General features: G+C 40.3%; 1 protein-coding gene across 32 annotated transcripts in view; it reads right to left on the reverse strand.

The window, feature by feature from the left end:
* The window catches only part of LOC134640385 (ankyrin-3-like), a 117,372-nt gene that overhangs the window by 40,016 nt on the left and 61,273 nt on the right, over positions 1-16,083 (reverse strand). For 18 of the 32 annotated variants that reach the window (XM_063492149.1, XM_063492155.1, XM_063492164.1 and 15 more), the window contains exons 5-24: positions 15,918-16,016; positions 14,291-14,476; positions 13,845-13,868; positions 12,388-12,486; positions 11,019-11,117; positions 10,741-10,839; positions 9,963-10,160; positions 9,337-9,435; positions 9,063-9,161; positions 8,882-8,980; positions 8,586-8,783; positions 7,261-7,359; positions 5,485-5,583; positions 3,444-3,641; positions 3,096-3,194; positions 2,368-2,466; positions 2,144-2,242; positions 1,937-2,032; positions 212-284; positions 18-74 (exon numbers count right to left, since the gene is read on the reverse strand). In XM_063492149.1, the coding sequence (XP_063348219.1) occupies positions 18-74; positions 212-284; positions 1,937-2,032; positions 2,144-2,242; positions 2,368-2,466; positions 3,096-3,194; positions 3,444-3,641; positions 5,485-5,583; positions 7,261-7,359; positions 8,586-8,783; positions 8,882-8,980; positions 9,063-9,161; positions 9,337-9,435; positions 9,963-10,160; positions 10,741-10,839; positions 11,019-11,117; positions 12,388-12,486; positions 13,845-13,868; positions 14,291-14,476; positions 15,918-16,016 (2,218 nt within the window). The remainder of the gene's footprint in view (positions 1-17; positions 75-211; positions 285-1,936; positions 2,033-2,143; positions 2,243-2,367; positions 2,467-3,095; positions 3,195-3,443; positions 3,642-5,484; positions 5,584-7,260; positions 7,360-8,585; positions 8,784-8,881; positions 8,981-9,062; positions 9,162-9,336; positions 9,436-9,962; positions 10,161-10,740; positions 10,840-11,018; positions 11,118-12,387; positions 12,487-13,844; positions 13,869-14,290; positions 14,477-15,917; positions 16,017-16,083) is intronic. The other 14 variants (XM_063492147.1, XM_063492170.1, XM_063492180.1 and 11 more) reach the window with 6 other exon arrangements.

Below are 16,083 nucleotides of genomic sequence, written 5' to 3' on the forward strand. Positions count from 1 at the left end.
AGGATTCAAACCGATACCTTCATCAACATCTGACAAAGACTCCTCACTGAGAGTTTCTGGCACATTGGCCTGGACTGTGTTTTGGATACACATACAGTGAAACATGCACGTTATTGAGAATGACATCACATAGCACACAGTACATGGGAATTATGCACTTTCATTGATTTTAGGGCTCAGTGATAAAATTTAAAAACATTTTTTTACATACCTTCATCATCTGACATATCGAGGAATTCATTCATGGTCTCAGGGACATTGATTTTATGCTTTTCGGATGCACTCTGGAAATTCAAAAAATACATATATTATATATTCCTCACCTGTTTTTTTAAGCAGTTACAAATGGATTTTCTTGTATTATGATATGTCACATAATCACTTGAAATCACTGCCTTTCACATTGCTACATATTAAAAGAAAGTACTGATAGTGACATTGTTGTTGATATTTTGAAAGTCAGTTTATGCGTGACAGCAAAGGGAACATAAGAAAAGACGATCTTGATTATTACCCACTCTTTAAATATTTTATCAGCTGAAGCTCAGATAAATGTAGTCAGCTGGTGTCAACTTCAGGATATAAGTTGCAAATAAAGTGAAAGCTTCACATATATTTCCTTATTTGGGCCTTAGACTGGGCTCCAGGCCCTGTCATAGCAAGAAGTAGTCATACTGTATTTCTGAAGGCCATCTTGACCCAGATAAGCGATCAGCAAATGTTCCAAAGGCTGCAGATGTAGGCTTAAGAGCAACATAAAACAACAGCAGAGGTCTGTGTACGGTGAATAATAGATCAGTCACACTGAGGTGTGAGGAGATGACCTTGATCTTTTATTCACACTCCTGTGGTTTGAAGCATTTATGACGAATACACTTTCCTGCTGATTGTGCTGGATCCTCAGTGACCTCTTTTCCTGGCTCTTCTCTCACTGTTCCCCTCACACGCTTGTCACTTCTTCATCACTGCCTGTCTTTCTGTACCTCACTCATCTGCTCATCAGGGTCAGCTGTTAGTATTGCTGTTAGTAACGTTGGCTATACGAGGGGAATCCTTAAGCTCCAATCTGAGCCGTCCCTTTCTCTTAAGCAGGACAACTTCACACATGTGACACAGCGTGACAGACTGACTTGCAAGCTCATTTGCAGTATTCACACCTTAACTCCACTTACAGTGTGCTGCTGGCTGTCCACGGCCACGGTTTATTTTTGGCAATGAGCTAGCTGCTCGGTAAGAAAACACTAGTAGTTTCACAGACAAATAAAAAACATTATTTCTAATGTTCACTTTTAAGCAAACAACAACCTTCCTAATCCAACAAACAACCAAAGTGATACTATTTCTAATGCACTGTACAACTTTTAGTTCCGATATTCTTGTTTCTCCTAATGTCAGAGCCCAAAAAGCATTGCAATCAACTCTGAAATCTTACATATCAGAAAATCCTTTAATGCACCAACAATTAAAACCAGAAACTGCATGAAAATGCAGTTTCTGGTTTTAACCAGAACCGGAAACTGCGTGAAAATGTAAAGTATCACAGAGTGACAAAGCTGATTTCCACATAGTTAATACCTAAATATAAATAAATGGCTGCCAAGAAAATAAAACATAAAAGTTTACCCTTCAGTGTCTGGAAAATGAGATTTGCTTATGTTAATTTGCTAAAACATGATAGCTGTGAGTTTATTATTTAAACTAATGAAGCTGAATCATCAATAAAAATCACACAGTCTCACACACCCAAAAAAAGAAAACATACATTAAAACTTTTCAATAAGAAGCACAGAATCTTTGCCCAGCTGTCAAGTTACACAAAATATCCATCAGTTGATGTATGATGTAATTATATGTCTTAAGATTGTATGTTTTAAAGCATGTGTGTTGTATGTCTTAAAGCATATGAGATGGCATTGACAAAAAGTCAGTGTCTTACCATAGTGGCCAAGTTTTCATCAGTCACAGGCCTCAGAGTGTCAACCACAGAGATGTAACCAAGACGGCGGGCAATGGATAGGGCAGTGTTCCCGTTCTTACCAGCAACAAAGACACGCAGAGGAAGTTACACACAGAAAGGAAAAAAGCATTCAGTATTTCCTCAAACTTCAGCTCTGCTGTCTAGCCCGTGTGTTTGTGTACTAACCACAGTGAGTTCGTTGGCCGAGGCCCCGTTCTGAAGCAGCAGGTTGATGATGTGGGTGTGGCCCTGCTGAGCAGCTTGGTGTAGAGGAGTGTACCCGTTCTAAGCACAGCCACACAAACACAATCAGTTTGTCCAGGAAAGATGCAAATACACTGCAGGATTGCAGGAAGGTCTTCAGCAATACAGTGATACAAGACTGTATGTGTGTGATTTTGTGTGTCTACCTTGGTTTTGCCATTGACTCTTGCATGGTTGTGCAGCAGGAAGTTTGCCATCTTTGCATTTCCATAGTGGCAAGCTACATGCAGTGGAGTGTAACCCATCTGGAATGACAAATGATGGCGGAAGAGGCACAGACAATTCAATTAAAAGAGGACGGAAAATTACTCACATGTGCCAACTGCAGACTATAATTTGTTACATCACAGTTTACTAGAGACCTGGCCTGAATTTTGGAAAGTTTATATTTTAAATATATAAATCCTCTCACATAATGGGACTTTTTAAAATCATAAATTAAAACTGCATCGTATTTCATCTGCTCTATGAATTATGTATTTGTGTATCACGGAGATCAGTGGGTGAATAACCTCTTTGCTGTAAACAACTGTCCTGTCAGCACAAACACACCACAAATAACCTTGTGTTAGCCTAACCTTTAGCTACTGCAGCTCTTAGTGAACGTGGTTATGTGCATGAATGTGTTTGCTGCATCCATAACAACATGATCACCTTCTACTCAGGTAACAATCCTTTATTTATGCAGCAACTGAGATGTTGGCAGACAAGTGAGCGTATGAGCGGGTTAAGCTAAAGAGGAAAATCAGGATAAGCACATAAAGCAAATTAACTGATGGAAGTTAAAGTTAAAGTATAAATATGCAGCAAACCTGCCTACTCAAGTATTTACAGTTTTCCCATGTGTGCAAGAAGTCATCTGAGAAAGCTGTACCTTTGTTTGTGGGTTGACATCAGCCCCGTGATTGAGAAGGACTTCAGCAACATTGACCTTGTCCTCCTGCGCTGCTAAGTGGAGTGGTGTTAGTCCGCTCTGTATATGAAAAAAGGGGAAAAACATGCAAATCCACAATTACATTTATTAGGGTGGGTATGCAGAAGAAGAATGAAAAGTAGGGTGTTTTTCAGAAAAATTGTTTGAGAAGTCTAATGTGTTATGGCAAAAATCATGACAAGTGTTTGTCTACTGGGTAAAAAGGATTGTGGGCCATATACATGTGTAATCTTAATTACATTTGTAGTAGTTCCTGTATAAATACTATAGCTATGGGACAGATTCTACCTTGTTGCACATGTTGACATTAGCGTTCTTGGTCAGTAGCAGTGACACCAGATCCACGTTGCCCTCCTGTGCTGCAAGGTGAATTGGGCTGATGCCTTGCCGTGTCACTGCATTGGTGTCTGCACCGTACTCCAGCAGTGTGGTCCCAATTTCCATTTGGTTCTTCTTGGCAGCGATATGAAGGGGCATGTAGCCGTTCTAAGGTCCGCAAGAGAGGTGTAGAGGTTAGGAGGCTGGACCGAGCTCTTCTATGGTTGTAATGGCTGGTACATCTTTATATCTATTTTACTGTAACAGAGAAGTTGCTAATTGAAGTAAGGGTCAGTGTTGGATAATGCAGTTTTCATCTATAATGTACTGCAGTCCATTCTCAATCGAAATGGAATTAATTTCATACATTATAGATTAAACTATGGGCAGGGCTGAAGGGTGTGTCTAAAAGTAATTTTCATTTTATCTACAAAACAGATATGATGAATGCAAATAAAATGGCAGAAAGCACTTATATTCAACTCCTAAAGATCTATTACATGATAGATGCAGCTGAAAATCAGGATACAGCTTTGACTAAAAATGTTGTAATTTTGCATCAGGACGTATAATCCAGTTTGTCATGAAAACAAATTTACAGCACAAGGATCTTTCAGTTTATAGACAGTCATGAGACTAGTGTGGCCAGCCTCACGTATCACAGGTACAACTGATGGGAAAACCTCAGACAGAAGGTTGACCTCAGCTGTTACACACATTCACAACAGTGAAAGTGCTAGAGACAAAGTGTACAAACAGGAGTGCAACTTAAACGTGAACAGTCACTACCCTGGCGTCCTCCTTTTTGCTACTGTGGAGGAGAGGACCTGAGAGAAAACATTACAAAGTAGCAGGAGGGCTACATTCAAACCTCTGGGTAGCCTTGAGGTCTGCAAGGGAGGAGGTAATTCTAGCTCAAATGAGAGTGAGTAAAAGGATAAGGTGAGTTTGGAAGAGGGAAGAGCCTCTGTTTACAGAGCCTAACTTGGATTCCTTCTTTGATTTAATTTACTACACTGTGTAAAGCAAGACTTATAGTTCAAGTCAAAATCCATTTTTTCCTTTCTCCATCACTAAGTAGAAAAACATCACACACAGATTATGGTACTGCAGGGAACTATTGCAGCAATAACTGCAATAGTAACCCTACTCGTGTCTCTGTGTTAGAGCCTCTATACAACTCCTCTTGTACACACTGATTGATTTGTTTCCAAAAGCACTTAAATTAGATCAAGCACACTAACTTTAGAACCCAGCCAAATGAAAAACAATTTGAGAAAGAAAGAGAGAAAGGAAGAAGGCAGGACAGAATGAGTGTGGGAAGGCGACAAGAAAGGCAAAGGAATAAATTTAGACAGACGCAGATTAAGGGAGAGAAAGAGAGCTAGGATGGACCAAAGTGGCTTTACAAGCTTTGGTCTCCTTTTGTGGCATGTCACTTGACAGTCCAGGCAAAACAGGCATTTCCTGCCACATTTTTGGTTGGTTCTGGCTTTTTGCTCACACTCGTTCTGCGGTTTCGACAGACTCTCAAAGCCTGACAGGAGACAAACCATGACTTGACCACTTATGTTTGTCTGTCTAACTTAACAGCTTTTTTAGGTTTTTATTGGGAATACATAATTTTCTCAACTCTTGAACAGACAAAAAAAAAAAAAGGAAAGGTTAGCGGTTTGGCACTATTACTGACTCTGGAGTAATTACATTTCTTGTTTTTAGGAGAAACACAGTATATTGCTTGCAATATGTAGCAAACCAGCAACCCAAATCTGCTGACAGCATGACCTCATTTCAGGCTGGTCAGGTGGTTTGTAAGACTTGACTGAGCACAAAATAAAACCCACACTTTCACTGATAAACGATGAAACGGATGGAGGAAATGGGCGAGCATTAGATCCACATTCACACGGATGAATATTACACATAAATAATTATTAATGGGATGTTACGTAAGTGATAAGCCAGGTGAGTCCCTCTTAACACGTGTGTTCATATGTGTCTGTGCGGATACCTTGGCGGCAGCGTGTGGGGAAGCTCCCTGATCCAGCAGCAGCAGTGCCACTCTCTGATTATCGTAGTGAGCAGCTACATGCAGAGGAGTTAGCCCACTCTAAAACACCCACACACACACACGTACAAATGCAGAGACACATCCACACACACACAGGAACACAAACACACAGGCATGCAACACAACACCGGATTAGAAGATCACCGACCACACCCAAGCACAGACACGCTGATAAGTAAAATGAAAGAGCCAAATTAAAACTGTGTTAAGAAATTTTTAGAGATGGGCATCGAACCGATGAAAGATACAAAGTATAGGAGACGGTTAGAGCTCTAACTTCATGCCAAAAAAACCAAGAAGACGCTAGAGGACGATGGCATTATTAGGAAACTGAGTGAGAGAATTTTCCTGCTGGCCTGCTGATAGATTTCAATGTATCTTCAAAATGTTGACTTTGCAGCACTTACCTACAACGGCTACAGTATTTTCATTTGGAATTCAATAGCCATGTCAAAACATGCTAAAGCCATCTCAAGTGTGCAAAAGCACCAAAATTGAAGATACACACTTTTCACTGGCCAGCAAAGATGTGACTAAAGCATTATTTTATAGCAGCAGAAGAAGGATTAGTATTAGTTTACCAACAGCAGAAGCAGCAAAGTCTAGTTATTATTTTAACTTAAATGTTTAGGGTTTATGCTTACAACATAAAAAAATGTGATCAGAAAACTGAATCTAATATTTTTTTTAACCAAAAGCATGTGCTTATTTGCCACTAGTTCAAATTATATATTTTGACACAAGATTTCTCAGTGTATCCATCGACACAAGTGGGAGATTAAAGGGTCTGCATCGCGCATGTTAAACCACAAAATTGTGCTCGAAATTACTCTATCATAGGAAGTGTCCCACAGCAGGTGAATGCCCAACCAGGCCTCCACACAGTATGGCTCACTAACAACAACCTTCCATAAAGAGAGTTTCAAGGTCATGTCTTTGTCTTAATACTTTCTATAAGAGTTAGATGATGGAGGCATTATGTAAATAATGGTCTGTAAATATGGAGTACCTTATAATCTTAGGCTCTAAAGGTGTTTTACAATGTTTTCTCATCAAAACGCACACACAGAGAGATCAAACAGGGCGGCATGTGAGTGAACTAAAATCTGGGATATGCTGTGACATACTCATTATTTCTACCAAAATATGAAAAAAACCCATATAATATCTTAAAGTCTTTATTTTCATCTTGACAGAAAATGTATTATAATAACGACCTGATTTTCTTCTTTGTGTATCTGACACTGAAGCAGATTTAAGCGTGACACCACCAGACACTGTGGAAGTTTCATTATCATATCTGACAGTCTTTATGTTAAACGCTTTCAGATGGTGGCAAAGACGCACATACGACTAGTGCCAGCAGGTCTCAGCTAAGTAAGTCTATATCAGTGGAATAAAAGAAATCTGCCTACAAGGTTTTTACAACAGGACAAGCATCTGTTTGCTGTGTCGCACTGTGATCAGACCTCAGCTTGCCACTCCACCACACTACTACCTCCCAGCATCTCTGAGTTCAGCTGCAGCTCAGAAAACACAACACAGCCCTGCTGACTATCTTAGAGATGAGAACATGAAATTTGGAATTTCAAGTTTATACTGCACTTTTGCTGTCTGTCATTTCCTTGCTGAACCTGCCTGCTCGTCTTAAACAGGTCATCTTTTTCTGTTTCTTAAATTTATGCCAGAAACTCTCCACCTTTTCAGACATCTCACCTTTCCAGCAGCATCAGGTGCAGCTCCCTTCTGTAGGAGCAAACTGGCTACCTCCATCTTGCCGTACTTTGCTGCCACATGGAGGGGACTGAATCCTTTCTGTTGGGCCAAAAAAAGGAGAGTAGGGAGTAGTGAGGGTATTTAAACAGGAAGTGAATATTTGCATTATTTTAGGTCCCACTTGGCTGGTGTGGGATCGAGCTTTTCCATAAGCAACATAGTTTCTCACTGTGTCTTTCAGTGCTCAAGTCACAAATGAAAACAAAACAGCAGCAGCAAAGATTTTGTGTTATTCAGACTGAACAAAACAGAAAGTTTGGTCTTAAGAGTGACATCTCTTTCCTTCATAAGACACAGGACACCGAACATTACAGTCAAAATAGGTTAAAAAGTTCAACATTGTGAAAACATTTTCAGTAAAGTTATATTTTAGCCATATTTAAATTAGGATGGATTCACTTTATTAACAACACTCAAATGCAAAATAACTTACAAATGAGTATTGTCTGTGCATGAGCAATTTTCTCTTAGCATATAACACACAAAAAACATAGGGGTTCATTATACTGAGAAAGTAAGGCAAAGGTCTTTACTATCTCTTGAGGCAAATGCATGTCTATTACACGTTTTGCTGTGATGCTGGGTTTGATTTGCCAGCGTGATCACTTGGCTTCCTTCCTGTGTGTATGCAAAGATATTTAAAGACATTAGATCATATTTTCCAGAGGAATGTGGGACTCCACAGATTCCCATTTTCTCTGAAACACTTGACCTCATTTGTGTGATAGTCAGTAATCGTGCCAGTTTTAAAATTTTTATTCATTTAATCTGGTTTATAAACACCTAAAAGGGGTCAATTAATCTGCTCGATGGCACAAATTTTCTGTTTCTGCACAGATATGATATAATTTGCTTGAAAAGCCGACTAAGGTAAAGTCCCAAAAGATGCTATGTGTGTGTGTGTGAGGAAGTAAGAGCCCACCATGGGGTTTACCCTTCATTAATCTGCTCTGCTAACAGAAGTCACCTTCAAAGACAGTCCACAGAAACATATCACACTCACATCTTCCACACCCATTTTATACTTCGAGCAATGCACTTGTATGCAATTAGTCAGATCTGTGTGTCAGTTTAGTCAGTTTAGTATGCTTAGACTATAAATTCTTTTGCTGGGAGAAGGACATATTTAGGCATTTATTTCATATGACAAGACAAGAACCTTGGAGGCCACTCGAAACAGAAAACGATGCCCACTAGTGGAGATACTGGAAAATGGGGACATTATCTACATTGCAATATAATGCTTAATCTTCCACAAGACATACCTTTGTTGCAGATGAGAGTGAGGCACCATTGTCCAGGAGCATGGCAGCAACATCATGGTGTCCTTCGCGGGCAGCCAGGTGAAGGGGGGTGTAGCCTGAGGTGGTGGCAGCATTGGCAGACGCACCGCAATGCAGCAGCTGCTGGACAATGTCGACCTTCCCCAGCCGACTGGATATGTGCAGCGCTGTCTGGTCATCCTGCAAAGAGAGGGGAAGTGACTTTTTGGCCCAGTTCTGTATCCCTTTTTTGTTTTCTCCTTGACACAGTGATTGATAATGACGCTCTGTGTTCTAACCTTGGACTTGGTCTCCACCTTGGCTCCGTTCTTTAGCAGGTATCGGACTACGTCTGCCTGGCCTGCCCTGGCTGCCATGTGGAGAGCTGTCTCTCCTCGCTGGAAGATACAAAGGTTGTTGGCAAAAGGGAGATTTTCTAATCTGTATCTACATGTAGTACATTAAAATTAGTCTACTTACCACATTAGTGGTGTTGGGCGAAGCTCCGTGGTGCGTCAGCGCATGGACAATGTTTTCATGGCCCATAAAGGCTGCCACATGAATGGGCGTCAAGCCGGACTGCAGATAACAGATACGACGATCAGCATGAAACATTAAAACACTAAAGACCAAATCAGCAACCAAGTTTTACCCTGAACATCAAAACCAAACAACAATGATATCAATTCCAAGTAATTATTATGTATTAAATAGTACAGCTCAGAAAAGTAGGTGTTCCAGTCTGCTCTATTACCTCTGTGACAGCCTGGATAGACGCTCCATGTTTAAGCAACAGCTCCATCACCTTGACTCTGTTCTTCTTGCAGGCGATATGAAGCGGAGTGAAGCCATTCTGCATGAAGAGAAAGTGTAAACCTAAGGCTGGTATTCCAGTACGATCACTGAGAAACTCCCCATAGCCTCTAAACGTGTGCAAATGTGTGAATGCTGAGATGTGCCAGGATGTAAATGTGTGGTAAAGAAAATGTAAATATGAGGAATAAACCTGTTTTCAGTCCTGTTTTAAACATTCATATCAGCACATATCTATTTATTTCACACAAAAATAGTCTATAGCATTAAAAAACAACAACAACAACAACAAAAAATCCAACACAGACAAAACTATCAGAAAATAGACAGACACAGTAAAACTTTATATTATAGTGCTAAGTCTTCTGCACTGTAAAGCTACCCAAACCAAACCATTTATTTTTTCTATGAGTATAATATTAATCATAAAAGCAAAAGTGTCTTTTGGTGACACCTACCAACATCAACATTTCAGTATTTCTTGAATGTGATTTTTTTGTCATGATCATGTGACTTTTCTGTTTTGCACCCCCATTCTTAACACCCCTTGTACGGCTTTATCCCTACCAGAGCCTTGGCGTTTGGGTTGGCCTTCTTGTCCACAATGAGCTTGGCCACCTTGTAGTGACCGCAGTGGGCAGCAACGTGCAGCGCCGTAAGGTAGTCATTGGTGACGTCATCCACGGGCACGTCGTGCTGGAGCAGGAGCTGGACGCAGTTCAGGTGGTCCCCCTGAGTGGCCATGTGGAGAGGCGATAGGCCGTTCTATAGAGGGCCGAGACAGGGAAAGAAAGAGAGAAAAGGGGAGAGAAAGAGAGAGCCAGACAAAGAAAGAGAGCGACAAACACACACGCAGACGGACACATAGACAGATGGACAGACAGACACAGTAAGTTAGGACGTGGCCATGCGCTGCACAGAAAGACTGCGAAGGAAGTTGCTGAGAAGGTTACAGAAGCATTGTTATAACGAGGCCATTACAACAATGTCTATTTTGTTACACTGGTCGTCCTGCGCGGTCAAACTGTAGGGCTGCGAAGGCAGCGGAGACAGGCTGTTCTGGAGAGGTCGCACAGATGTTATGGAGACAATGCGACAACACTACAGCAACAACAACAGACCTGCTATGTGAGTGGATGACAATTTTTTAAATAGCTCCGAGTGGTTAGGAGAGCTGATTTTGAAAACAAAGGTATTCCAGTGTTATTAACATCGTGTATAGTGATCTATTCTGGTCTGTTTTATATTTAACTTAATGAAAAAGATGTCATGTGTTTGTGAACTTTCTTTTCTTCCCTATTCTGAGCTTAGCAGCATCTCCTGAATTGATCATCCTAGTAACTACCTTGGTCTTGGACAGTATAGGAGCTCCTCTGTCCAGAAGAATTTCTACCACCTGCTCGTGTCCGCTCCGTGCCCCACAGTGAAGAGGTGTCAGACCGTCCTTAAAAAAACAAAATAACAAAATGAAACACTTTTTTAAATTTGCATTTTACTGTAAAATAATTTTAATAAACTTCAGTTTGTGCAAAATCAAATACTGCTACAGACAAAAACGTCTGTAAGTCTAAAAAACATATAATTCAGCCTCAAGTGCCTTTCTAATTGAGAAAAAAGTCTTACCTTGGTCTTTGCATCAATTTTAGCCCCTCTGTCCAGCAGCAACTTCACCATATTGCTGTTGCCCCTTTTTGCGGCCACATGAAGCGGTGTGATGTCATTCTAAGTGAAAAAGTGGAAAACTCTTAGACGGTTCTGCTCTCACATTATGCATTTAAAGATATCTACAATTAGACAGAATTCATTCATTAGAAACTCGTCATGAAATTGACTAGTTTGCAACAGACTGTAATGCTTTGTTGCTATCAAGCAAACAGCTGTAAGCCAGCTAACCCATCCACTACTGCTGGTGGATAATTTTCTGGACCTTACCTGTAATCAGTCTAAAAGCAGCACAAACATAAACACTGCTTCACACACTAGCTGATTCAATTATAGGCCACTGATCACTCTGATTAGTAACCATCTAATATGGAAACCCATTTTCTAAGACAACATCACTGAGATTACTCTGTAAATGTCACATAAAATCTCTTCCAGGTCTTTATATTTAATCATATCTCAAAAAAATATAAATTCAGTCTGAGAATAACATAACAGATACATATATAACAAAATGTCCCATTGTTCTCAAAAATCTCCCATTTCATGAGGGTCTTTATTAATCCAGGAATCTCTTTCTCTTTACCACTGAATACCTATATATTTATGGGAGTGAACACAAATACATTAGGCTTCATCGTACCGACATTACTTCCAATACTTGCACTACTCTGTATGTGTACTATTGTATTTATTTATACTCATTCTCATTATTTTCTATTCCTTTATTCTTTTCTATTCAAGTCCAGTACTGTTGTATTTATTCGTAGTTTATCTTATTTCTGTATAGTTGTATAAATGTATATTTGAATTTTTTTCATTTTGATTTTTACAGTTTGCACCTTTGATCCAAGAGGACGATATTTCATCCCACTGTATACTTGAGTGTATATTGTTGGGTTGACAATAAAACTCTACTTGACTTGACTTGACATTAAAGTTTGTGTGTGGGTGGTTTGGGTTTCACTGTTGTTTTTTTCCCTTGAGTAAACAAATTTGCATTCTTCTACCAATGAAAAGTCCACAAACAGAATTCATGTAAAAAAAAAAAAAAAAAATTCCATTATTTTCAGTCTATCCTATTTTGCTGAAGGGTTTACATGCAAAATGTAAGTTTATTCTTTGCTTTTGCTTTCAAGGAGCATAAATGTGACAGATGTTTGGGAAATCAAAGTGATTTTCCTCTGTCACAAAAGCTAAGCTATACCTTTGTTTTACAGTTTAATAGGTTTTTTTTTAAATCCATTAAATATACCCGTATACCGTATTCATATTTATTGTGTGTAATGGTTACACCTTTCCCAACCAGCAGAGGGCAGTAGAAACTCACCCGAGCCATGAAGTCCACAGCAGCCCCACGGTTCAGCAAAAGCGTGGCCACATTAATGTTGCCATAATGCGCTGCGATGTGGAGGGGGGTGAAACCACTCTGAGGATTGAAGAAATGCAACAACACACGTGCAGACAGACAAATAGACACACCATGTTAAAAAAAAGTGGAGCAACATCCACACAAGATCAAACATTTGGCTTTACAAAGTCCCACTACATCAAACAAGGACACACCGCATTGCACACTGTTACACTGACACCTGATTTTTCTAACAGTTGTAGAAAAAGTCTATTTTTTCTAAAACTGTTAGAATCAAACATGGGCCCAACTAAAATATAACAATTTTACATTAACTGACAAAAAACAAAAAAAAAACTAATTACAAAGATCTGAGTGTAATATACAACTTAATTTGAAAGAAACAATTTAGAGCTAATTGGTGTAAATCTGTTTAATTCTATTTACAGCATTCTGATATTTTTAGCAATCAGTAATTCAGACACGTGTCCCCACTGATATCCTCAACTGAGAAGTTTCAAATCGTACCACAAAGTTCACCAAAATTAAAATGATTCATATCTTCCTTGAAAAAACACACTATTCATATAAAACAGACTACAGTGTCTTTCTTCTATCTGAGTACACATTTGTTTAACACACTGCATAAGTCTGAAATCGAAGCCATTTTTGGATGAATCATATCAGAGCCTGCCAAAACCACAAACAATGCCAACCAAAACAGGCACGCACAGAAGGTGGCCACCTGGCTTTGGTTTGACAAAAGGGGCCAATGTTACCACAGACGCAGTGTCACACTAGCTTGTTACTTTGGTCCCATGCAAAATGCTTTAGGTGCTAGTGTTAAATATTGAACGTACTAGAGCTCGATAAAGGATACACCGGTAAACAAATTAGAGAGCCTGACTAATGCTAGAATGCAGGGGTTCTTTAGAGTGTAAAGGGAATTAGACTGCCATGCAGGTTATGGACAAACTGCTGGTTTCAAATGAATGATAACCATTTTTCATGCGTACACTGGTTATCATGCTAATCAGTTTCATGGAGGGACTTAGTCAGGACACATTAAGACAACATATTTTAAACAGTGACAAGGGATTTCCAAAAATAAGACACTTCAGCTTTGGACACCATGAAACCATTAGAATCAAGGAAAACCTTGATACCCAAGCCTTTAGCCTCAGATTTATTAAATCAGTATTTGTGAAGCATGCGCTTTAGCTCTGATTTTCTCAATGACCAGATATATCCACTAGATTGATGAAGCAATGAAGAGGAAGAAGGCAGTACTGAGCTAAAATGGAAAAGGGGGAGTGACAGAGGGCTGCAGAAACACTACTGCATCAAGTCAGGGGCACTGAAGTGATTGTCGTTGTTGTTTTCAGAGTTTTTATGAATAGGATGAACACTACATAATGTACAGAGTAGAGGTGTACCTCTGTTGTTCTATTCACCATCATCTACAGAGTCAGCCAAGAGAGGAGAGAACGGGCAATTAGTGAGAAAAAAAACAAATTAAAAAGGGCCTTCACTCACATGAAGTGGAGGAGCAGAAGAGGGAGAGGCAGCTCAGTGAAAAATAATCTATGGCAGAAAAGTTTCGGTGTGCAGACTGCGCTCTTACTTGAAGTTTGATTTTGAGAATGAGAAGGATATTCTCAAACTAAAATCTTTTCAGAGATAAAACTGGCCACAAAACAAACAGGAATGTACTTCTGCTTCTTTTCCGAAAGAAAGAGCATCAACAACAAATTCAAACAATAAAGAGAATAAAGAAAACCAAAGAAATCAGTGTTAAAAACAAATAATCAAATAGACAAAAAGAAAGCAACCAACTGATCATTCACCACCAAAGATGGGCTGCATCAGCGTTTTTGCTCACCTTGGACTCGACGTCTGCGTTGTGGTCGTTCTGCAGGAGCAGGGCCGCGGCCTTGGTGTCGTCCTTGCGTGCAGCGATGTGCAGGGCAGGCAGGCGCACCTTGCCCTTTGTATCGTTCTCCAATAGCAGGGAGACCACCTGGTCATGGCCCTGCTGGAGGGCCACTGCCAGAGGGGTAAAGCCATCCTGCGAAAGACGGGAAGAAATGAGTAACCAATGCTGGATGGCGTGGATGATGAGAGCAAATTAAAAGCAGCTTGTAAAAAGCAAAATGATTTTTTAAAATAGTTTTACAGGCAATGATGAATCTAGGCTGCTCACATTGTTTGAAGATATCAATTATTATCTTAGTGTGACAACTAGGTTAACTATGTCAATAACAGTGATGTGTTTTCATAAAAAAACAGAGGCAGCCTCACCTAGAGGAGCATTTAGAATTAATTATAACTTCATATAATGTAGAAGTTACTGTACATTTCCAAGCCACATCTCTGTGTAGGACACAAATGTACGTTACATAATAAGAGGATGTAGAGAAGACAGCTCACATCTTCGGTATTTCCCACTCACATTGCCCTTATGATACATAATTCAGCCAAAAGCTCTGCCATTTTATTTTACTGTGTTTTTGATACTGCATGTCTCAGTATGTGTGGGCAGAAGTGCACACACACACACACACACACACACACACACACACACACACACACACACACACACACACACACACACACACACACACACACACACACATATATATACATTTTTTTCCTGTCCTGATAAGCCTCTTTCAAGATGACTCAGCCCAGCTGAACACTGATGGGAGATTATAGACTGACAGTGCAGTGCTCTCCATCGCCATCATCAAAATACTACATGAGGGACTATTTAATTGGAAAAATTGGGTTTGAACCCTCCTGGGGGAAGTGCTAAGGCACTTCCTTTAATTTGTCACCAGCCTGTATATTACCATATATCATGTTTGAGTAGATACTGGATTTCTGTGCAGAATGGTGTGTGTGTGCATGCGTGCCCATAAATGTAAACTTGCAGACGACAGGGTACACTGGGTATTGTATCATCTGTGTATGTGCACGTGTGTTTGTGTGAACGTGCTGTGACTGGAAAGTGTACGTGTGTACGAGTTCCACAGACTAAGCGACGTTAATCAGAGCAGTAACAGCAGCTGTAGAGAGGAGGCAGGGAGCAGAGCAGACCTCATCAGTGACCCGCTCAAGGTCACTCTACCTCCGCTACCATACACTACCAATCAATGAAGTTCTGCCTAGTCCCTCATAAAGAGATAAGGAGGGAGGAGAGGAGGTGGGGCAGGCAGAGCAGAATAGGGGAAAGATAAGAGAGGGATCATTTGAGACAAAAAAAAAGATGAGAAATAGACAGAAACAGGAAAGTGAAAAAGAAAAAACAAAGAGATGAAGACACCAATGGAGATGGAGGCAAAATGGGGGGGGGGGGGGGGGGGGGGGGGGGGGGGGTTGGAGGAAAAAGGGAGGAAGGGAAGGAAACAAAGGAGGAGAGGAGATGGAGATGGACACACACACACACACACACACACACACACACACACACACACACACACACACACACACACACACACGTACAGTACCTCAGTGGCGATACTCTGGCTGGCGCTGTTCTCCAGAAGGAACCGCACCACCTCCAGGTGATTCTCCTGGGCTGCCATGTACAGAGGAGTGAAGCCATTCTGCACACAACATGAACCAAAAGACACACAATCTTTTTCAAACATTACACAACAACAAATACATTAA

The sequence above is a fragment of the Pelmatolapia mariae genome, linkage group LG13 (assembly GCF_036321145.2).
Source record: "Pelmatolapia mariae isolate MD_Pm_ZW linkage group LG13, Pm_UMD_F_2, whole genome shotgun sequence".
NCBI lineage: Eukaryota > Metazoa > Chordata > Actinopteri > Cichliformes > Cichlidae > Pelmatolapia > Pelmatolapia mariae.